General features: G+C 45.3%; 1 protein-coding gene across 2 annotated transcripts in view; it reads right to left on the bottom strand.

Moving 5' to 3' along the window:
- ERBB2 (erb-b2 receptor tyrosine kinase 2) overlaps window positions 1-23,959 on the bottom strand; it is a 60,802-nt gene that overhangs the window by 33,186 nt on the left and 3,657 nt on the right. For both annotated transcript variants that reach the window (XM_083708627.1, XM_083708628.1), the window contains exons 2-5: window positions 22,344-22,934; window positions 2,745-2,896; window positions 735-921; window positions 218-352 (exon numbers count right to left, since the gene is read on the bottom strand). In XM_083708627.1, the coding sequence (XP_083564753.1) occupies window positions 218-352; window positions 735-921; window positions 2,745-2,896; window positions 22,344-22,428 (559 nt within the window). In that variant the 5' untranslated portion in view covers window positions 22,429-22,934. The remainder of the gene's footprint in view (window positions 1-217; window positions 353-734; window positions 922-2,744; window positions 2,897-22,343; window positions 22,935-23,959) is intronic.

Below are 23,959 nucleotides of genomic sequence, written 5' to 3'. Positions count from 1 at the left end.
TCTTGTGGGCAGAATTTGATTTCTCTTTAGCAGAGACTACACATGACTCTGGTTTTTAAAAAAATTCACCTAGAATATAACAGGATAAGAAACAAGCAGAGATACGAAGCGTAATAATGTGTTCCTGGCAACTTAAAATCTAAAAATCTGGGATTTTATTTCAGTGCAGAATTCTATAACCCCAATACAGCTCAGCAGCCAAACAAGGTTTGCTTACAAATCCGACGGCGGCGGCTGCTGATCTCTGTGTAGTTCTGCTGGTTGTGTTTGTGGAAAATGGCCCCCCAGTGGATGGTCTCCTGGAAGCACAGCTGGGGGTTTTCGTCTACAATCACACCACCCTTCAAGATCTCTGAAAAGAAATCGGGGAGAGAGAAAGGGACAGTAAAGAGCAATGTATAAAAGACTTGTTTTAATTTGCTTTGTTTTCTTTGTTTTTATTATTTCTATGGCTTAGATTGCGGCCTACTTCCAAGTCCAGGAGGGCTTTGGCAAATGCTGAAATAAACAAAACTCGGAACATTTCTATGGCACCCTGGGAGTGTCTGGAGGACGTTCACTTGCATTTTTTCATTGTAATGCTTATAATAGCCCTGAATCTCGTATTACTGAGCAGGAAAGAGGGGAGAGGTGGAGATTCAAATGGGGACACGTCTGAATTTGCAACTCAGGTAGGTAGACAGATTGGGTTTTTTTCAGGTCCCCGTCACCTTTTCATGCCCCTCCTTCCGTACCTGTCAGATCCAACATGCCCAGCTCCTGCAGCCCCACATCCCCGCTGGGGTCAGTGTTGTTGAGGACAGCCAGGGCATACTTTTCCTCATACAGCTGGGTCCCACGGATGATCAGGAGGCTTTCCAGCTGCAAGTGGCGCACGTGGTTCTTGGCAATCAGCACATATCCCTGGACCTCTCGGATGTCCTGGAGACAGACAGGCAGACAGACAGAAAAGGTGAGAAGCCGAGAAAAGAGGAGCAAGGAATCCTCCTTGCACGGCATGGTAAGTTGTCCAAAGGCCACCCAGGGCGACCCCCGAAGAGAGGCGGAACCGCTCATCCTTACGGAGAGTCGGTGTGGTGACTCAAACCTGAGTTCCCAGTTCTGGCTGGACTACAACTCCCATCATCCCTAGCTAGCAGGACCTGGAGCCAGGGATGATGGGAGCTGTAGACCAACAACAGCTGGGGAGCCAAGTTTGACAAACACTACGTTAGAGTGTCAGATGAGGACCTGGCAGACCAGGGTTCAAATCCCCACTCAGCCCTGAAGCTGCAAGGACACCCAGACAAAAGGCTTCAGATTACAATCTCAGTAGATGGGCAGATTGCTGTGGGAGAAGGCAGTCCAACGAAACACTTTTATTATTATTATTATTACTTGGGATCCTGAGCCATGTAGGGCTTTAAAAGTTACAACCAGAGTGCCAAAGACACTGAGGGTGCAAGAGATTTATCTATATATTACCTGTACAACAAATGCTCGTAATACTTATTGCTTTTTCGTTTGCGCGACAGAAATTTAAATATATCCAAACAAAACCCCGTGGCACCTGCTCTGCTCTGCTTTTTTCATCGGCCACTGAATCCCCAGCACAGAAGAAGCAGAAAGCATACTTGCAGAACAAACAGCTCGAGAAGGTACAAGCAAGAAGGCCAAGCCGCATTCTCCAGCATTTCCTCACATTTCTGAAAAGGTCTTTTTAGTATCGTTTGAAAACAAGCGAAAACCTGAAATGGCGGGGTTCTAAAGCCCTTATTCAAGCTCACCCCTATGAGACAGCCACTATGGTTTGCCATTTTACAGATGGAAACGGAGGCTGAAAGATTAGGTAGCTTGCCCACAACGAGATCACGCTGAGCAGACGCCCAAACACAGATTCTGTGAGCCCAGATCAAACAGCTTTGCTGCCCAGTCAAGGCTATTACTGCCAACGCTGCTCATCTGCAGGTGCAATCACAGCACCTGAAGCTAGTGTGGCTTCTTTCGAGGAAATGGGTGGCAGCCACAGGTGGAAACCCAGCCTTGCTTGCTTTTGGAAGCACCTTCCCGTAAGTGACACTTTCACTGTGATAGGGAGAGAGACATGCAGATTTCTATGGCACAACCTGACTCCTCCGCTCCTGGTGGAATGTACAATCTCCATCAACTTTCCTCCTCTAAATGCTACTTAAGAATATGAAGAGGCAGCGTGGATCAAATTGATTTAAATCACGATTTAAATCACTAGTCAGTAAGACTTGATTTTTACAGACCTTTTTTTACAGAAAGACTCCTTCTTGCTGGTATAATCTTAATATTTACAACCAGATGAAGGTTTCATTTTTGGAATAATAAATTTTCAGAGTAGTTTTTTACAGTTCTATCAAAAATTACTGATTTGGTTATACTATTAGAAATACATAGACAGATAATTATGAAATTATTGTGAGGTTTAATAAGTGTTTTAGCACACATGAAAAACTTAAAACAAATCCTTATTTCCTGATGAATAGCCTTTGGACGATAATGTAACTTAAATAGAAAACTATCTTTAGAAAGATTTTTCCTCCAAAAGCATTTTATTTTAAAAATCTGATCAAAAAAATCCGATTTTGGGGATGTGTTTTTTAAAAAAAAAAACATTGATTTTTATCCACCCTGTGGAGTGTGTGCCCACCTTCCCTGTTTCCTCCTCTTCTCATTTTCATCCTGATAAAGAGAAGCTGCGTTGAGAACATGCATTTAACTTCTCCCATCACACCCACCTTGAGAAAGGACGTGTCCACATCTGCCGGCAGATAAGTGATCTCCAGGTTGCCTTGCACAACTTGACAGTTCTCATAGAGGTGGCGAAGGGTGGCGTGGTGGTTTTCTGGGCTGGAGGGATGCTGCAGCTTCATGTCGGTCCCTGTGCAGACTGCGGAGGAGGAGAAGTGCAAATAAGGTTGGAATCAAAAGAAATGGGGGACATCCCCCCCCACACACACACCTGGGAGCATGTCTGCAATCCTAAGCTCCTTGTTATGAACTCCTTTTGAAAGGCTTGGGTAAAACTAGAATAGTCTAAGTTTCCAAATGTAAGGTAAAAGTTCCACATACTGTATTTTTCGCTCTATAAGACGCACCAGACCACAAGACGCACCTAGTTTTTGGAGGAGGAAAACAAGAAAAAAAATATTCTGAATCTCAGAAGCCAGAACAGCAAGAGGGATTGTTGCGCAGTGAAAGCAGCAATCCCTCTTGCCGTTCTGGCTTCTGGGATAGCTGCGCAGCCTGCATTCGCTCCATAAGACGCACACACATTTCCCCTTACTTTTTAGGAGGGAAAAAGTGAGTCTTATAGAGCAAAAAATATGGTATATAAACCAGTGAATCAATGCTCATTATCGTGACTGTGCGTAGTCTGAAGGCACCCTTCCCAAAAGACATTGAATTATCAATGGGAAAAAGAAACCAGCACACTAGGAATCTCAGCTCTCTCTTTTGGGTTTTTAAAATTTAAGTTCCTAGCCCTCAGGTCTGATAAAGTATGCTGGGAATCTCGGAAGCTCATGGCAGAGCCAAGTCGAGTTGGAATTCAGTGCTCCATTTACTGTATTTTGCCATGTATAAGACTATATTTCCGCCATTTTTTTGTCAAGTTTAAAATTGGGGGTCGTATTATACATGGATAGTGCATATGGGGGTTTTCTTTATTTGGAGTCCCCAAAAATAGGGGTCATGTTATACATGGGGGCATGTTATATACGGAAAAATATGGTAACTTTTTCTCCTTCATGACTAGCAGAAACAGAATAGTTTAGACAAGCATATACCGGATTTTTCCGTGTATAAGACTATGTTTCCCCCCCCCTAAAAAATAATGTCAAAAATTTGGGGGTGTCTTATACACAGATACATCTCCCCCCATTTTCTTAAATTGGAGTCCCACAAAATAGGGGGCATCTTATACATGTCTTATAGACAGAAAAATACGGTATATGCAAATTGGATTAAAATTATGCAGAATTCATTTGGGGGTACAAGTTTTTAATTCAAGTATACAGAACCGTGCTATTTATAGACAAGCTGCTTCCCCCTCTAGAACAAAAAACTGAAAATAAAATGATCTTTGTAAACTGAGCAGCCTTTCTGTTACAGGCCTCTGGTCTGTGGCAGGTGATAAACTTTACGCCTGATTGTGGGAGAAAAGGCAAGCTTTAGGAAGCGAAGTTCTGTATTTCCCTGTAAATGTGAGGCTTTTCCAGCTCTAGAGCCAAGATATATTTTTCTGGAAAGATTTCTCGGCTTTAAACAAGACATGCGTCAGGCAGAAATCCAACAGGTGACGTTCCCTGCGTGGAAAAAAGGGCATCTTTTAAATCCCTGTGCAACAGAGAGCTCAAATAGGCAGTGCTGGATGGTGATTTCATACACTGGTTTGAACTAAAGAGGCCATTTTATTTTATTTTATTTGGGCTTCGGGAATCTCAGCATGCAACTCATTCCCGGAGGCTGGAATCTATCCAAGCCATTCTGAGCCAAGCAGGAACTTCTCTCATCCTTTCAGAAAGCCCGATACTTCCTGTGCTTCTCCCCCACTCTTCACAATTCAACCAACCAGCATGCATTATTCCCCACGTACAGCCTTTTCGCCTCAATAAAAATCCTCCTCCAGATTCCTAACACCAAAGACAACACAGCCCTATCTGTTACTATAGGAAATGCTGGGCTCCTGTTTCAACTTGGTAGCTCATTTCAATAACTTCCTATTGATTAATTCCACAGCCCAGCAGTCAGTCTCTCCCTCCCTCCCTCTCTCTCTCTCTCTGTGTGTGTGTGTAAGAATTGCTGCTCCTCAGCCAAGGAGATCTACATTTTGACAAAACTTGGCATTTAGGAGGAGGTATGGAGGGAGCGACTGTTTCGAAGATCATCTCACTCAAGATTCAACGGTTTGCAACGACCTTTGTTTGTGAACAAACACATTTGGGACTAAACTGAAAAAAATAAGTTTTCCAAGCCAGATAGAAATAGACAAAACAAAGCATATAGCTTCCTCACAAACCTTGGAATAAGATAAACCAAGAGGCCGGTAGGTTTTATGTAAATAACAGGCAATTAAAAGCAAGAGGAAGGGTTTGTAGAAGTCACACAACTGTTATAACAAAAATCTGCTCCCTTTCCCTTATGGGGTACCCAAGAGCCCATGTAATTATTTAGGACTAGGTTCTCTATCTGTAGGCAAAAATAACAGGCCAACCATAGAATATTGAGAAGCAAAGCAGCTAGGAAGCCTGATCTTTATTAAACTGTTGCAACAGGGGGCTCACAACCCCACACAGGAGGGAGGAGGAACCCCGAATATTGGTGTGCAAGTCCTTATATAGACTTTTTAAGTTGCCCACCCTGTAGCCAAAGACCACACCCCTGAAACATCATACATACATCACAGAAGGAGGTGGTCAACAACAGAGGAGGCGGTCTACAGCAGAAATCCTGTTTGCCAGAGTACCTAATAATGGTCACTGGTTGCATTACCTGGGCAGTCTGGGCATTCTTGAAAATACTCAGTTCCTGAATCCAGGTCACAGACTCACCCTATTCATACACAGATAAGCCCTTAAGACAGGATTTGTGAGCAAAGAGACAATGGCGAGGTTTTCCCATTTCCTTCCTCCTTGCAGAGGAACGTTTGAGGTCAATTTGGGAGAGTCATAATGGTTTCAGGACTATTTTCCTGTACTGTTTCAGACATGTGGTTTCTATCTGAAGGCAGCCCTGTTTAGGGAAGCTTTTAATATTTCATGAATTAGTGTATTTTAATGTTTTGTTGGAAGCCACCCAGATGGGAAACCCAGCAAGATGGGCGGGGCAATAATAATCATAATCATAATAATTGTGTTTGCCTGGTACATTTATGAACATTTATTTTATATCTTAGACCTTATAATTCTCATAACACAACGAATGCTGAGCATGTGCTTCCTTGATAGCAAAAAACACCCTAACACATTAGCCAAAGAAATTATTTTTGAAACAACAAGCAAACTAGCGTAAGAAGCAACATGCTAAAAGCTGCAACATCCAGCTCACTATAAACAGTTCAGCCATCATCCCCATTTGTCAGGCTGGCTTTATTCCAGCGCAGGGGGCGACAGAGTCCCCCCACTGGGGACTGCTGGCCACACTCCTATGTGCTATTCAAAGGCCCTATGTGGTCCCGAGGCCTCTTCCCAGCCTCTGAGAAGGGGAGATGCCGTACAGTAACCCAGGGGGTGGGGAAACTTTTCCACCACAAAAGCCACATTCCCTCATGGGTCATCTTATGGGGGCCTCAGTTGGAGAGAGAGAGAGAGAGACAGACAGACAGACAGACAGACAGACAGACACAGAGAGAGAGCTGCCCTTGCTATAAGCAACACCCAACAAGATGCAGTGAAGTTGGGGAAAACTAGTACAGCATCAAGACACCGGTGATATCACATACCGTATTTTTCGCTCTATAGGACGTACCCGACCATAGGACGCACGTTGTTTTAGAGGGGGAGAACAAGGGGAAAAAAATTCTCTCCCTTCCATTTCTCCTCCCGCTTCGCTGAAGGGGCGCTGCGCAGAGAGGGAAAGCTGCGCAGCGCCTCTTCAGTGAAGCAAAGCCAGGAGAGCAAGAGGGATCGTGTGCACCAACCCTCTTACTCTCCTGGCTTCAGCGAAACCAACACGAAGCCTCCGGAGCGCGGCAGGAGCGCTCCCACTGCGCTTCAGAGGCTTCGCGTTGCTATCTCTGAAGCCATGGAGCCTGCATTCACTCCATAAGACGCACACACATTTCCCCTTAATTTTTGGAGGGGGAAAAGTGCATCTTATAGAGCGAAAAATACGGTATTTTGTACAACCAGGCATTACTATGTGCGATGAGGTGGTGGGAAACTGTGGCTTGCTTGCAGCAGCAGCAGAGACGTGCATTTAAATGCGATTTTCTTTCTCCGTGTGCTATTTTTAAAAAAATCATAGATTAATACTGAAACAGGATAGAATCGATTTATGGGTTAGCACATGCACAGATGATACAGAATGGAAACTGAATGATTTGCCCACCCCTGGTCAGAGGTAGGTAGCCTTACCATGGGGCAAGATTCTGCCCCACAGATGGTAACTACCCTAAAGCAGGAGTGGGGAACTGGACCAGCTGGCAGACCACGTCCCTAGCACCCCCACCCGCTGTGGACCAACTCTGACAGGTGTGTGGGATCATCCACCTGAGGTCATACTGACACCCGCAGATTGACACCTGTCAAAATTCAAAGGCGGTCTGCAGAGGAAGCTGTATTAATCTAAACTGCTTCCTCCAAATGGAGAAAGAGAAGCCCCCACTCCAACGGAGAACTCCCATGCGCAGTCGATGCCAGTGAGGTTCCCCACTATTCCCCTAAACTAGGGTGAGCAGACAGGGAGGCACAGCTGCATCATTTAACAGCAATGGGACGTTCACCTGCGCAAATCCTATTGAAATATGCAGCTCCAGTTCATTTTCACTAGGCTTGCGCAGGAGAAATGTGCTGGCAGATTCTACCTCATCTTATCCAGTGTGCATTCAGATTGCCCATCTCAATCTGAGTCCCGGTTAATTTAGTCTTCAGAATCTTCTCTCATAAGTACCTTCTTGTACAGTCGTACCTTGGTTCTAGAAAGGAATTCGTTCCAGAAGTTCAGGTTAAGAACAGACCTCTGGAACAAATTAAGTACTTAACCCAAGGTACCACTGTACTTGGATGTGAGGCTGTGCTTCGTGGGCCATTTTACACAGGAAGAAATGAGAGGATACAAAGCAGGGCTTTCTTGCTGGCGGCACCCACTCTGTAGAACTCCTTGCCCCCCCCCCCCATACAACTAGCTGCAGCATATAAAAAGCTTCATTGCAATTGCACTGTATTAAATCATTAGAGGAGCAAGTTAATTTTAAACAAGTGCAATTCCCCCCCCCCTTTTTCTTTTGTTTTTCTCTTGCTACCATGCCGCTTTGAGCAGCCTTAGGAAACGGAACTCAGAAACATTATAAAAGTACAGTGGTACCTCGGGTTAATTCCGGCTAGGGATTCATCCAGCCCAGCCTTTCGCATGATGAATTCTGCATATAAGTTAAATAAGCAGGGAGACAAAATACAGCCTTGTCGTACTCCTTTCCCAATTTTGAACCAATCAGTTGTTCCATATCCAGTTCTAACTGTAGCTTCTTGTCCCACATAGAGATTTCTCAGGAGACAGATGAGGTGATCTGGCACTCCCATTTCTTTAAGAACTTGCCATAGTTTGCCGTGGTCGACACAGTCAAAGGCTTTTGCATAGTCAATGAAGCAGAAGTAGATGTCTTTCTGGAACTCTCTAGCTTTCTCCATAATCCAGCGCATGTTTGCAATTTGGTCTCTGGTTCCTCTGCCTCTTCTAAATCCAGCTTGCACTTCTGGGAGTTCTCGGTCCACATACTGCTTGAGCCTTCCTTGTAGAATTTTAAGCATAACCTTGCTAGCGTGTGAAATGAGTGCAATTGTGCGGTAGTTAGAGCATTCTTTGGCACTGCACTTCTTTGGTATTGGGATGTAGACTGATCTTCTCCAATCTTCTGGCCACTGCTGAGTTTTCCAAACTTGCTGGCATATTGAGTGTAGCACCTTAACAGCATCATCTTTTAAAATTTTAAATAGTTCAGCTGGAATACCATCACTTCCACTGGCCTTGTTATTTGCAGTGCTTTCTAAGGCCCATTTGACTTCACTTTCCAGGATGTCTGGCTCAAGGTCAGCAACCACACTACCTGGGGTATACGAGACATCCATTTCTTTCTGGTATAGTTACTCTGTGTATTCTTGCCTCTTGATGTCTTCTGCTTCTGTTAGGTCCTTTCCACTTTTGTCCTTTTGCCGGAAGAAATATCAACAACCTCAGATATGCAGATGACACAACCTTGATGGCAGAAAGTGATTAAAGAACCCTTTAATGAGGGTGAAAGAGGAGAGCGCAAAATATGGTCTGAAGCTCAACATCAAAAAAACAAAGATCATGGCCACTGGTCCCATCACCTCCTGGCAAATAGAAGGGGAAGAAATGGAGGTAGTGAGAGATTTTACTTTCTTGGGCTCAATGATCACTGCAGATGGTGACAGCAGCCACGAAATTAAAAGACGCCTGCTTCTTGAGAGAAGGGCAATGACAGGCCTAGACAGCATCTTGAGAAGTAGAGACATCACCTTGCCAACAAAGGTTCGTATAGTTAAAGCTTTGGTTTTCCCAGTAGTGATGTATGGAAGTGAGAGCTGGACAATAAAGAAGGCTGATCGCCGAAGAATTGATGCTTTTGAATTATGGTGCTGGAGGAGACTCTTGAGAGTCCCATGGACTGCAAGAAGATCAAACCTCTCCATACTGAAGGAAATCAACCCTGAGTGCTCACTGGAAGGACAGATTGTGAAGCTGAGGCTCCAGTACTTTGGCCACCTCATGAGAAGAGAAGACTCCCTGGAGAAGACCCTGATGTTGGAAAAGATGGAGGGCACAAGGAGAAGGGGGTGGCAGAGGACGAGATGGTTGGATAGTGTTTTCGAGGTTACCAGCATGAGTTTGACCACACTGTGGGAGGCAGTGGAGGACAGAGGTGCCTGGCATTCTCTGGTCCATGGGGTCACGAAGAGTCGGACATGACTAAACGACTAAACAACAACAACAACAACCTCGGGTTAAGTACTTGATTCGTTCCGGAGGTCCGTTCTTAACCTGAAACTGTTCTTAACCTGAAGCACCACTTTAGCTAATGGGGCCTCCTGCTGCTGCCGTGCCACCGGAGCACGATTTCTGTTCTCATCCTGAAGCAAAGTTCTTAACCTGAGGTAATATTTCTGGGTTAGCGGAGTCTGTAACCTGAAGCGTATGTAACCTGAAGCGTACGTAACCCGAGGTACCACTGTATAGTTAATATGGCCTTCCTTTAATAGGGACCGAATAGAAACAAGCTTTAAAGGCTTTCTGTGGGGAAAGGACCATTCTTCAGACTTGCTATGCACTGGGGATTTTGCACTTTGTTCCTTGAAAGCGGAGGGCGGGGGAAGGGAGATTGGCACTAAGAAATAACAGGCCAGTTATAACATTCAGAGCAGGAGAGAAACAAGCTTGATTTTCTGGTTGGGATGGGCGTCTTCTCCTCATGTTTACTCCATTCCCACGCGGGCAGTTTACGCAACCCTCTTTCCTGCACGGACAAGCACCAGAAAGAGAAGCAGAACCAGCCTTCGCCTCTAGAGGATCGGCAAGATGACGCCAAGGAGCCCAGTGGCAGCCAAGTGACCGATCCCACAGACACACAACCCAGCAGCTCCCAATCAGATAAAAGTCTGGACAGTGGGGAAGAAACTGACACATTCCTGTTGACAGAAGAAAGTGTGATTCAAGTCAGGTCCAAGGTTCAGCGGGAATGAAGCAATAAGCGAGGTGGGACTAATAAGTAGGTTAAAAACAATGAACAGGTGGGCTCAGGTTTACCATGTGGCTGAGAACTATCTGAAAATAATCTCAAAACAAGTTCCACAGACTTTCAAATTGTTTTTTTTTTTAATTTCTTCTGCTCCAGCCGAGTCTATTTTGGGTACCTCTCCCTGATAAATCATTTTTCTCTCATTTGCCTTTGGGGGATGCCTTGCAAAAAATGTTGTTTAGTATGCATACACAACTCTTCATTTGTGGCATTTCAGTCCCACCCACCCCAGCCAGGACTTTTAAGAAGTGAAATCTCTGACTTGAAATTCTTGTCGGCATGAATGTCAATGAACGCTGAAGTATCACGCTTGATACAGCTTTCCATTTCACATTCTGCAGCTGGCAAGATTCCCTTTGAGTTACTGGTAACGTATTACCGCAAGTGTGTCTTCCTAGTGCATCTTTAACCAAATGAACAAACACCCTTTTCTGCTTTTAAAGTGGTGTTGGGCAGGCTACTTGCACAGCAAATGAGTACAGTCTGCAGCAGAGTACATAGTCCTCAGAAGTCAGTAATAATAGCAAAGGCATCAATTCAGGATCCCTTTGTCCATCTGTGAAATGTATTGTAACCCAGTGTAGCCCAGGTACTTATGGGAAGCGGGAGGAGGAGGAGAGTATTTATTCCCCAAAATGGTGGATGTTATGAGAGTTTCTATCCAGCAATACTTCCAAACAGTATAGCAGGTGTGCACAACTTCTGGCCTACCAAGCTGAACAAACAGCCCAGCAGGCAGAAGAATATATAACCTGATAGAGCTGCCTGATTGCAGCTGTAAATGCACAGGTCAAGTGGCAGGCAACCCACAATACAAGGCTGGTAAGCAAGGTTTGGGTTGATAGATTCATCAGCTGTCTAGACCTGCAGTATGGCAACACGGAAACAAGTTTTGTTTAAAATCAAGAGGATTTTTTAAAAAATTGTAAGGACTGGTCATTTTTATTTAAAGAACTGGAGAGAGAGAAGGCGAGCACACACTTGCAAGGGGCATGTATTTTCTCTCTAAATCTTAATGAACTGGCCCTAGGATGGAGAAGCAGTTGCCCAAGCCCTAGGTGTATTATGGACAATGGATTAAAACAACTACTTTGGCACGACAAACAATGGCAGAATTTGGATCTTCAAGTTGCAGAAATATTTTTGGCACAGTAAAATAATAGGTACAGCAGCCTTAGACGGTAAACCAGCAGCAACATGGGAAAGGCAGCAGCAACAACAACACAGGCCTATCTTACAAATGACTGACAACAAGAAAAAAACAACCTCTTATTAAACGTAATAGAGTTTATGGCTGAGGCAGGATATGAACTGAAGGTTCCTCCTACTAACTGTGTGCATTTATATCCACTACACACCATTAATAGATTAGAACTTTGACAGCATCTAAATCAAATTAGAAGTTTCCCACGTGTACAACCACTAGTTTCTTCTAGATTGTATTATCAGATGACAAAGGGTCACAGAACCCTTTTACTACTGAATGTCACACCGTTTGGGGGATTTCTCCAGGTGTAGAGCCCCCTTCCTGCACAACATGCTACACCTGCCAATTTTTAGGTCAATACAGCTATACAACCAACAAAGAACATCAAAACATAATCTGCTTGGCAACTATTGACAGATGTAGGAGCCCTGCTCCAATTGCAGCTAGCCTCCTTGAGAGCAAAGGAGAAATATGGACATTTATGGCAGATGAAAGAAAGAAAATTAAATATAGATTTTCAGGTTGGGACTGAGGTGCCAGTTCTGAAAATATTGCAGGTGACTTCACTAGACAATCTCCATTTTAGAATGAAGAAAGCATTTATGGCTGGAGGCCTAGATTGGCCTTTTGGGGGATTCTTTGAGGAATGACTTCTGCAGCAGAAGCTGCGGCTCAACCCTTCTCCCTCCTGGATCAATGGTGTCATTAGACTACCCCCGGGCGGGTTTGGCAGGGTTTGACAACAAAACTGCTTTTTCAAGCCGGGCATGTTTTAGAAAGGAAAAGTGGCTCGTTGAAGCAATGCTGGTGGAGGCAACATGCTCCACCTTCTGCACATTTTGGGCATGCCCATGCAGCTTAAAGGAGCTAGAATCAAGATAAGCTCCCCCACTTCACCCAGCCCAGTTGCCACTGGGAGATCAAGACTTACAGCAGGGGTAGGCAACCTAAGGTCCGTGGGCCAAATCCAGCCCAGTCGCCTTCTAAATCCAGCCCGCAGACGGTCCGGGAATCAGCGTGTTTTTACATGAGTAGAATGTGTCCTTTTATTTAAAATGCATCTCTGGGTTATTTGCGGGGCCTGCCTGGTGTTTTTACATGAGAAGAATATGTGCTTTTATTTAAAATGCATCTCTGGGTTATTTGTGGGGCATAGGAATTTGTTCATTCCCCCCCCCCCAAATATAGTCCAGCCCACCACATGGTCTGAGGGACGGTGGACCAGCCCATGGCTGAAAAAGGTTGCTTACCCCTGACCTACAGTATAGCAGAGGCTGTGAAAAGGAAGGAGCTGCTAAGCATTTGATAGGTACAGGGCTCAGTCTCTTTACACAGGAGTAAACAACTTTGTGCCTTCTAGATATTCTCACATGGGAGAGAGCTGATACAGCAACAAAGAGGGGAAATGTACTCTGTGCGTGTTCAGAGACCCACTTCAAATTTACGTCAGACATTTTAGAGCTGAGTCAGCTCTGACATGCAATTCAATCACAGGGTTTTGGATAAATGCACTCTGCCACGGAAGGCGTAAGTCACACCAGGAAACTAGACAATAACTTTTACTATCTCGTTTTCAACAACAGCAACACAGCACAGGAAACTTGACTTCATCCAGATACAACTATATTCAGGGTCACCTAGTGGCTACACCATAAAAATGACACTATCCGCACAAAAACCAAAATTTGGCAGGGCAAGTAACAGGCGTGCTCTTATTTATCAACTCCCGGTTTTTAAAATATGTGGTTGGTGAAATTCAGCATTCTTTTTCTTTTCTTTATTAAAAAGGCACATTTACAGCTCCCCATGTTTTGAAGGGTGCATCTCAAAATTAGTTAGGGCATCTAAGCCTACAGATGGTAGGACTGAAGGACAAAGGTCTTAGTTTTGGAAGAAAACTAAGCCGCATGCAAGGGGTTCAATACTTGCCCACGTAAGGACAGAAACACCAGTCTGGTAAGCAAGGCTACGATAAAGTGTGTCAAGTTTCAGCAAACACTACAGATAAGTTTCCAGACACAAGTGGGAGGTTTTTGAGGAACCCCAACACTGGGAAAGACAGTTGTGAAGAAAAGTGCTGTCCCCACATCCTACAGAGAGCAAAATGGGGAAGAGACTAGCATTTGCTGGGGGGATCCTTACAGCAGTCTCAGAAACCCTGCTCCTTTGGCATTCTTCACCCCAAAGGAAGCCCTATATATTCTATGGTTGTGCATTGCCTATAGCAGACACCTTATGGGGAATTCTTCCACGGCTGAGGCACAGCAGCCATGTCACTTGCCAAAGAGCAGTCTCGCTTCCTCGGCATCTAGGGCTCAGTGGGGACTCTCCTACGGGACAATCGACTGAAAAGGGGCCGTAATAAAGTCAACTCCCAGCTGCCCAAGTTCTCAGCGTTTCCGCCAGTGGTCTCCCAGCAACCAAGCAGTAAGAGGCCTCAGGCCTGGGCCACCCAAACAAACAGAGGGCCTGGGCTCTTTTCTAGTGCTTGGTATAAAAAGAGTGGGAGGACACATTAAAATTAACTTCATTACAGCTGGTGAGATTCAGTTCCGGACTGAGCCCCCACAGCTTTCGTAGATGCTCTCCTCTTTGCACCACTTTCTTTAAAAAAAAAACTTTAAAAGTGGATTAGGCATGTGTAAACAAACCAAATACAGCTGAGGCAAGTGGACCCGCTTGTTTTCAATTAATTCAGCAAGGAAAGTTAGTATGCTATTGTACAGGGCACCAGGTGCCTGCAAGAAATGAGCTATAAATCATGTCTACTCTTCTGTGGCTCCACCCCAATTCTTCCAACAGAAGAAAGCATAGCTAACTAGAAGCTCTGCATTCAGACACAGCATATTTCTGAATACCAGATGTTGCAGATAAACAACAAGGGAACATTGTTGTCCTTGTGCGCTGCTTGTAAGCATCCCAAAGGTATTAAAACAAGAGTGCTGGACCTGAAGGTCAAGTGATTTGCGCACTGGAGGAAGGGCGGGATATAAATTGAATAAAGAACAAATGAATAAATGAATAAAATCACAACCTGAGTACAAAACATCGAGGTGTGGTCCAAGCACAAAGCCCACAAACCACTTCTCCTAAAAAATCACCAGTCCTTTGATTCAACTGCCTTCAGTGCTATGGTATGTCCTACTCTGAATTTCCCCTTTCCACCCACTCCACCTTCAGGCTTCACATGTTTGCAGACACAAAAAGAAAAAAGAAATTCAGGTAAGACTCATAGAATAGCGCTATAAACATTTCCTTCTTCACACAACACAGAGTTAACCTAAGGAATTCTGCACAACACAATGTGAGGATGGTCACTAGGTCTGGGAGTTTTTCCGGAAGGATCAGAAAATGTCGAGGCATTTGGTTAACAGATCTATGAACAGCTAAAATAGCTAAATGGAACATCAATCTTAAGAAGTAGCATCTTTCTAAAAAGCTAGGTGATTCTACAGGCAAACAACAGGAGAAGGCCGTCACCTTCACATTCTGCCCATCTAGCTGCTGTTGGATATAGCATGGTAGACTAGATCATGCTAGTTCTTTCGGTTTATGAAACCGTGCTATGAATTAGTTCTCAAGGGAAAGACAGAAGATCCACACCCTTCGTGAACCCCATCAACAGAGCCAGAATGGATGGAAATAAGGCACTAGATCTGACCACCTCTCTGAGGAAGCAGAATTCTTGCAAACCAAAACATGAAATTTAAAAGATGTTGATGGACAGATGCTGTCTAATAAGCACCCACTCGCCCTCCAACTCTCTGTCTCCTGCTTGAACAGCTCCCGGCTTTGAGGGAGCCCCTGGCAAACTGTGCTTTGCTGGGGCTCCTCCTAAGCTGGTGGGCTTCCTAGATGCATTCTTACTTAGCAGAAGCAGAAGGGAGAGGAAGCCAAAAGGAACAGCCACCCGTGTGGCATGGCACTACTAGCAGTGCCTCTCAAATTCCCTTCCAGACTTGGTACTTTGATCTCTAATCTTGCTGAGGAGGATAAGAGCGCTGGGGAAAACAAAGGAGCTATAGCAGCTGCACACACAGTGCTCTGTGATAGCAGGGGTTCAATGGGAAAGAGTTTCTATTCTGCACAGTGACCAGCCAAGTGGCTAAACAGAAACCTAGGTAGGATTTGCAGGGGGTGGACTAGATGACCCTCGGAGCCCCTTTCAACTCTACAATTCAATGATTTGCTAAATCAACCTCCAACTCACAACCTTAGTGTTTTGGTATCTACCCCAGGGGCAGGGAACCTGTTGGCCTCCAGATGTTGCTGGCTTCCAACTCCCATCATCCCTAACCATTAGCCATGGTGGCCGAGGCTGATGGGAGATGGAGTCCAAAGTCATCTGCAAGGTCACAGGTCCCCCATCCCAGGTTGTCTATAACCGGTGGAACATTCCATTCCCCACTGGATCTATCGTAGATAAACAGATACACAGCAAATTGGTGAATGCTTTAAGCAACAAACAAACTATTCCAAGTGCAATCACTTAAGATAGCAGTATATTTAAGGGGAACCTAGAAAATAGCATGTCGTCAAAACAAGTGAACCGCAGGACCCCCTGTAATGACACAGAAAAAGTTGTGGTGCAATTCTAGACCGGCATGGCAATGCATAGCGCTTGAGTCATGCTGCTACTGCTGCAGCAGTGTTATGAGGGATTTGGGGTGGTGTAACAGCCTGGCGCTGTGGTGTAAACCACTGAGCCTTGGGCTTGCCGATCGGAAGGTCGGCGGTTCAAAACCCCGCGACAGGGTGAGTTCCCGTTGTTCAGTCCCAGCTCCTGCCAACCTAGCAGTTTGAAAGCACGTCAAAGTGCAAGTAGATAAATAGGTACCGCTCCGGCGAGAAAGTAAATGGCGTTTCCGTGCGCTGCTCTGGTTTCGCCAGAAGCGGCTTAGTCATGACCCAGAAAAACTGTCTGCGGACAAACGTCGGCTCCCTCGGCCAGTAAAGCAAGATGAACGCCGCAACCCCAGAGTCGTTCGCGACTGGACTTAACTGTTAACTGTCAGGGGACCTTTACCTTTACCTCTTTTTAATAATCTGGGGGCAGGGACACCAGCTGCCTGTGGTAAGTGACTAGTGCTTATCTATCTCTCCTTCCCTCTTTTGGTCATCTTACAGCAGAAAGAATCCCTGGGATTTCAGAGCATGGCAATGTCCGTTACAATTACCCAGCACATTCTGCTATTAAAGAACAGGGGTGGGTTGCTGGGGGAGAGAGATTGGTGGAGAGTTGGGAGGTTGAAGGTTTCTCGCTTACTCTGTAAAACCATTAGAGAGTTTAATATTTAACAGCAGCTGCAATAGAAGAGAGGTTTGGTGGGGGGAAGGTTCTGGCGGGAGCCTGAAGGTCACTATGGAAACAAGCTAACTAAGGTCAAGGGAGTGTGTGTACCCCCCCCCAACTCATGCTAATATCCCAACTCAAGAAAGAAAGAAGGAAGATTAAAGAATGAAAATCAAGTTGGGACCTTGCCAAATTATTGTCTCACACCTTTGCTCTGGGTCACTGCTCCCCTATGTTTACCCTGCTCTGAGCAAAGGGTTGCATCTCTCCGTCACCATTTACTGACATGGCAAACAAACTTTCAGAAAAGTAGGAATTCTTAGGAGTCTCTAACAGAATTATCTGTGTCAACCTAGGAAAGCTATGAAAGTAGCATCTGGTTTGGGTCTGTCAAATAGGTTTTGGGGTCTGTTCATGATTTACAAGGGCTTTTTAAAAAAGACACACAGATTATCTCAATAATCCTTACAACCAGTGCTTTTTTTCTGGTGTTTTCAAGGGTAAGTAGTACAGTGGTACCTCAGGTTAAGTACTTAATTCGTTCCGGTGGTCCGTACTTAACCTGAAACTGTTCTTAACCTGAAGCACCACTTTAGCTAATGGGGCCTCCCACTGCGCCGCCGGAGCACGATTTCTGTTCTTATCCTGAAGCAAAGTTCTTAACCTGAAGCACTATTTCTGGGTTAGCCGAGTCTGTAACCTGAAGCGTATGTAACCTGAGGTACCACTGTACTGGAACCTTTTCCCGCCAAATGTTAAAACTGTGGCACTTACTGTAATAACTTTATGGTGAGTACTGGCACCTTCTCTCTCTCTCTCTCTTTTTAAAGCACTGCTTACAACAACCCTGCCAAGTGGACCAGCATCACTGTAGTATATTACATATTAGACCGCAGAGACTGCTCAAGCATAATCTTAGCATTCCCATGCTCTCAACCAGAACCCCGACTAAAGTCTTGTTTGAATCTGCAGAACACACCATGCTTTTACAGCCCAACAGCTATCTGCATTTAAGTCTACCTCTGGAGTATGCAAGCCTTCAAGTCATACAGCATTCTTCAGCCAAACAATACAAAGGCTGCGACACCTACATGCACTCAAAACCGCCTCCTTCATTGGCAACTTTTTGACTGACTGGTTCATCCTAATTCTACACATTTCCCAGATCTCCAAATATGCGTGACGATGTTAATTGATTTAAAATATAATTTGCAGGGGGAAAGACCATCTGAGTTGTGAACACATTTCTTAAATCTCTGGCCACAAACAATTCTCATGCACCTGGAGGTAGGAAGAAAAGCAAGCAGGAGTCTTTGAGCCCCAGCACCTCTCACTTTGCAACTCAACCACTGGATTTTCTTAGCGGAATTATTAAACAAAACAAAAGATGACGAAATCCAAGGGATTAAAAAATTATTTACAAACAACACAGCCTTTGCCTGCTGTACTTCACAGTAAAAAGAGCCAAAGAACAGCACGCAGCAAAGCAAGAAGCCAGTAATGACAAGAATGGATGATCAAATAATCCCCTTTGTGTCATTTACAGCATGTTGTTAGCATATCTTCCCTTGCCACATCAGAAGTTTTGCAACATTCCAGTAAACCCCATCAAATTTTCCTTCCCTGCCTAAAATAACATCATCAACTCAAGTCAGATCTTTGGTCCAACTTAAGTCCCAACTCTAAACATTTAAATTGTGTGTGTGTGTGTGTGTGTGAATTTACTAAAGCCCATTTGCCAGGGCTGCTGGCAGAATTCACATTCTCCATTCAAGATGCAGAACCACGCCAAAATCCAAAGCCCACCCAACACTAACGACTCCATTCCTACATGCACATCTCTTCAGATTTCCAGAGACAGAAAGCTAGCTCAATCAACGTGGTGAGAAGCCCCCCACTTCAGTATTATTCGAGATCTCTGCACTAAACAGTGACTGTGGGATGCAGGGAGGCAGCATCAAGTCCGTAAACACTTATCAAACCATCCAGGATACAATTTCAACCTCTTTGTTTTGCACCAGCCCTGCTCCTCTGCGTTTAACATCAACTTGGAATAATTTAATTGGTGAAGTCCCCACAAACACAACATGAGAGGTAGGGGAAAACTTCATCAGCTGAATTCCTGCAGCTCGTGCTCTTGGTTCCATTCCGGCATTTGATTGTTCCCTTGGCAGGGTTCCTTGCAGCAAAACTATATGAACATTTTTCTGTTTGTTTTGCAATCAAACAATTAAGAACATCGATCATAGAAACCACAACACAAAAATTAACCCACAGTTTTACAACAGCTCAAACTCATCAGATGAAAGCTCTTATGGGAACGTAATATCTTATACCAAGTCAGTCCATCTATCTCCGTATTGTCTCCCACCTGGAGAGGTCAGGGATCAAACCTGGAACCTTAAATGCAAAACAGATGATTCCCGCCCCCTCCCCAGCCACAGTGCTTCTCCTCTCCTAAATAAAGATGACTTTACATATCTTCACCTACTCTCCAAGGATGGTCCTGTGTGGTGGGGCTTCCTTTGAAAAAGGACTGGAAACTCCAGCTAGCTCAAAACAGGGCAGCAAGATTCCCAAAGGAGAGGGTGATAGATACTACGCCATTGTATGCCAGTGTTTTTTTTCATCTGCACTGGTCCAATTCAAAGTGCTAGCATTCATTTTTTAAGCCCTATTTGGGACCAGTATTATTGGCATCTGTCCATCTCAGAAGACAATGGAATACGCCTCCAGAGAGACTCACTGAACACCTACACTTCCAGCCCCAGGTATATATCTCTTTACTCACACATACTGTTTAACAACTATGGTTTTACTGCATTTTAGTCCTTAGATCAGTTTTGTGTCCACCCACCCCTTTCCTGGTTGTGTTTCACATTTTTATTGATCTTTTACTGCCTCTTGATGGTTTAATGTTAATTTTTGGTGCTGGTTCAGTTTCTTGTACTGACTGATTTTTAATGTCTGGTTGTAGCCTCATTTTATTGATTTTAAAACTGGTGAACCACCAAGAGCGGTGTACAACAATTTAAAATCACCACCCACGCAATATATGTATGTTATCAACGAAGCTCAACAAGACACGGTTTTTCATCGTAACGCACCCCTTACCCACCCCATTTCCCTTGTAGCAGCAAAATAAAGGGAAAGGATAGCATGAAAATGGTATAGTCCAGGGGTCAGCAAACTTTTTCAGCCGGGGGCCAGTCCACTGTCCCTCAGACCTTGTGGGGGGCCGACTATATTTTTTGGTGGGAAATGAAAGAATTCCTATTCCCCACAAATAACCCACAGATGCATTTTAAATAAAAGGACACATTCTACTCATGCAAAAACATGCTGATTCCCAGACTGTCCACGGGCCAGATTTAGAAGGCGGTTGGGCCGAATCCGGCCCCTGGGCCTTAGTTTGCCTACCCATGGTATAGTCCATCCAAGGGGTAGGGATGACGCACTCACAAGACAGAAAATACCACGAAATGAATGGGCAATAGACTGTAGGCCACTATCCCATTTAGAGTAGACCGCCCTGGGGGATCAGTGGCTCTCCATATTGCTTCAGGGCTCCCCATGTCAATCAACCCCAGGCAGCACAGTCCATGTGGATGGCGGAAGTTGTAGTCTTACAATATGATACCTCAAGGGCTGCCTCCTTCCATATGAACCTACCCGGACCTTGAGATCATCTTCTGAGGCCCTTCTTTGTGTGCCTCCTCCATGAGGAGTCCGGAGGGTGGCAACATGAGGTCGGGCCTTTTCTGCGGTGGCTCCCCATTTGTGGAATACTCTATCCGGGGAAGTTCTCCTTTTATACACCTTTGGGCTCCAGTCAAAAACGTTCCTTTTCAACCAGGCCTTTGGGAATGGGAGGGATTATCGGTTTCTTGCTGCTCTTATTTTTACTATGTTTTTCATTACAGGTAGGTAGCTGTGTTGGTCTGCCATTGTCGAAACAAAATAAAAAAATTCCTTTCAGTAGCACCTTAGAGACCAACTAAGTTTGTTATTGGTATGAGCTTTTATGTGCATGTATCTGAAGTGTGCATGCACACGAAAGCTCATACCAATAACAAACTTAGTTGGTCTCTAAGGTGCTACTGGAAGGATTTTTAAAATTTTGTTATGTTTTTTATGTTTTTAAATTATGTTTTTATGTGGTCAACCGCCCCGAGATCTGCGGATGATCTGCAAATTTACAAAGTTCTTGAACAGACAGCTGTGCTCATCCAGATGTTGCTGTACTTCAACTCCTCTCCTCCTTCCCCACTGGCCATCCTTGCGGGTGGGCAACATCTGGGGGTGGGGGCAAAGGTTCCCCACTCCTGCCATAAGGCACTTCTTATGTTTTTAAGGAAAGACATTTGGGATCTCCGGAGCAATGCCCTTCGGCAAGTTTTGACACATGGCGGGGGTGGCCTGCTGGGGATTTAAGTCACGTTAACTCGTCGAGACTGAATGAGAACAAGTCCCGCTCCGTCCAGCACCATCTCCCGCCGCCTCCTTCGCAGGCAAAACCCTCTCTCTCTCTCTCTCTCTCTCTCTCTCTCTCTCTCTCTCTCTCACACACACACACACACACACACACACACATCCACTGCAATGTGTAACCCAAACAAGGCGACATCGTTTAACTCTGCCCTAACCGACTCGAGAGTAGAGCTGTCTCTCCACCGCCAGCTTGCAAGCAATTGCTAACGCGGCTCAGAAGCGCCCTGCGCCAGCCGCGCAAAAACACGCGTCGCAAGGGCGACTCTGCAAACATGCGCCCTTTTCCCGTTGCAGCCTGGGCTTGGGGGGCGAAAAAGGGGGCAGAGAGGGCGGCCGCCGACATCTTCAAGGGCAGCTAATCCGCGCCCCAACGAGTTCTTAATGGGCCCGTTTCCTTGAAGGCGCGCGTGGCCCGAAATCTCGGCGCAACCGACGATCAGAGGAGCAGAAACTTCTCTCTGGCCCCATTTCCCAGACCCACCTCCCACAACGTTTTGAACAATGCAAAGAACTGAGCTTTTGTCGATCACCCCCCCCCCCCCACAAAAAAACACACCATACACCGCCCGCCCCCCGGCGACCGACTCCGATCTGCGTTGACCCGGACACCAGGAATTAATTAAATTAATCAAAAACACGCGGCTAATTAATGAAATAATCCCGCCCCAAACGAAATCCGAAAATCAACAAGTTTGCGCACATAAGTTTCTCTCCTCTCTCTTATTTCTTCCAACTTGGAACCCCCTTTCTTGGTTGCAAAACTGGCTGAGAGATTCCTTCCTGGACGCCTTCCCTCCTCCTTTTCTTTGCTTCTCCCCCCCCCCCCCGCCGCCCCAATAAACAGAAATAGAAACAAAACAAAACAAACTTACCTTCCGTGCTCCAAACAACTCCTGGCCAGACCGAAACCAAGAAGAACCCCATGCAAAACCAGCAGGGGCTGGGAATGGGCCCCATTGTTTTTTCATTGCAAATCCCAGCTCATAATTTCGTCCGGGGAAGAGAAGGAAGGAAGGTGGGTGGAGATTTTTTGTTTTTTATTTTCTCCAACCGCCTTGGCAATCGGGCCCGGTTTGTTTTCTCGAGCTTCGCTTCCCCCTTTGCACTTTTCTTTGCAACCCAACTTTTCAACCCTTTTCACTTCCTTTACCAAAAAAAAAAAAAAAGTCACTACCAGAAGCCACCACCTCTTCTCACTCTCTCTCTCTCTCACCCACCAGCACCAGGCGTCGGGAACGCGCGCCGAGCGCGCTCCGGAGCAGGATTCCTGCTCCCTCGGGAGTGGCAAACGAGTTCTTCGTCGGAGCACGCCAAAGCCGTTCTCTGCCTCGTGGGAAATCAAAGCTGGAGAGAGGAGAAAACTTTGCGAAACGTTTTGCTTTGCCTCCTTGCTGCTGAAGGTGGAATTCCATTCCTTCTCCTTGGGCGATTTATTTGGACACTTTCCAGTTCAGAGCATCGACCTTGAATGGACAAAGAGAAGGGAAATATATATATTTCTTGGAATTAAATTAAATGCAGGCTACGCTTGCCAAATAATTTAAGGTGGAGGGGGCGGTGGGGAGAGGAAAGTATATAAATCTGGAGTGGGGGGGGTTGGAGGGGGGAGGAAGAAACAGCTGTGTGATAAGTAGAACTGTCCAGTATTTCAAAGGACCTTAATTAACCAATTAGGAGACAAATAATTAATATTGGATGTTTGAATACTGTACTGTAAAATACATGATTTCGGACCCTCACCGAAAATCGATATGCGTAATTGCCCTTCTGAAGGTCCTTACGATTTAATAAAGCTCATGTGATTTTTTGAGAAATCACAATCTGCTCAAGCCAGCTAGCAGCAGAAACCATAATTTAGAATCATAGAATTGTAAACTTGGAGGGGACCGCTAGAGTAATCTAGTCCAACCCCCTGCAATGCATTTGAAATATCAGATTGCAAAAATCCTAAAAGCAAGATTCAAAGGAGCCTTAACCCTTATGCTGGTAGCTCACAGCACCCTGGATGTTGCCTTATGTTAAGTCAGACCAATTGGCCCACCTAGCTTCCTGTTGTCTACACTGGCTGGCAGCAGCTCTGGTTTCAGGCAGGAATCCCCTACCTGTGGATGCTGGGGATTGAATTCATATTAAAATTCAGCCTCAGCAGTCAACTTTTACATTGCAGTTGTATATAATAGTGCTTAAGCTCAAAATAGGGACGCGGGTGGTGCTGTGGGTTAAACCACAGAGCCTAGGACTTGCCGATCAGGTCAGCAGTTTGAATCCCCATGACAGGGTGAGCTCCCGTTGCTCGGTCCCAGCTCCTGCCAACCTAGCAGTTCAAAAGCACATCAAAGTGCAAGTAGTTAAATAGGTACCACTCTGGCAGGAAGGTAAACGGGCTGGCCACATGACCCGGAAGCTGTACGCCGGCTCCCTTGGCCAGTAAAACGAGATGAGTGCTGCAACCCCAGAGTTGTCCGCGACTGGACCTAACGGTAAGGGG

This window comes from Podarcis gaigeae (assembly GCF_964106915.1).
Source record: "Podarcis gaigeae genome assembly, chromosome: 13".
NCBI classification, from domain to species: domain Eukaryota; kingdom Metazoa; phylum Chordata; class Lepidosauria; order Squamata; family Lacertidae; genus Podarcis; species Podarcis gaigeae.
The sequence above is the reverse complement of the archived record's forward strand: the minus strand, read 5'-3'. Positions and strand labels throughout refer to the sequence as shown.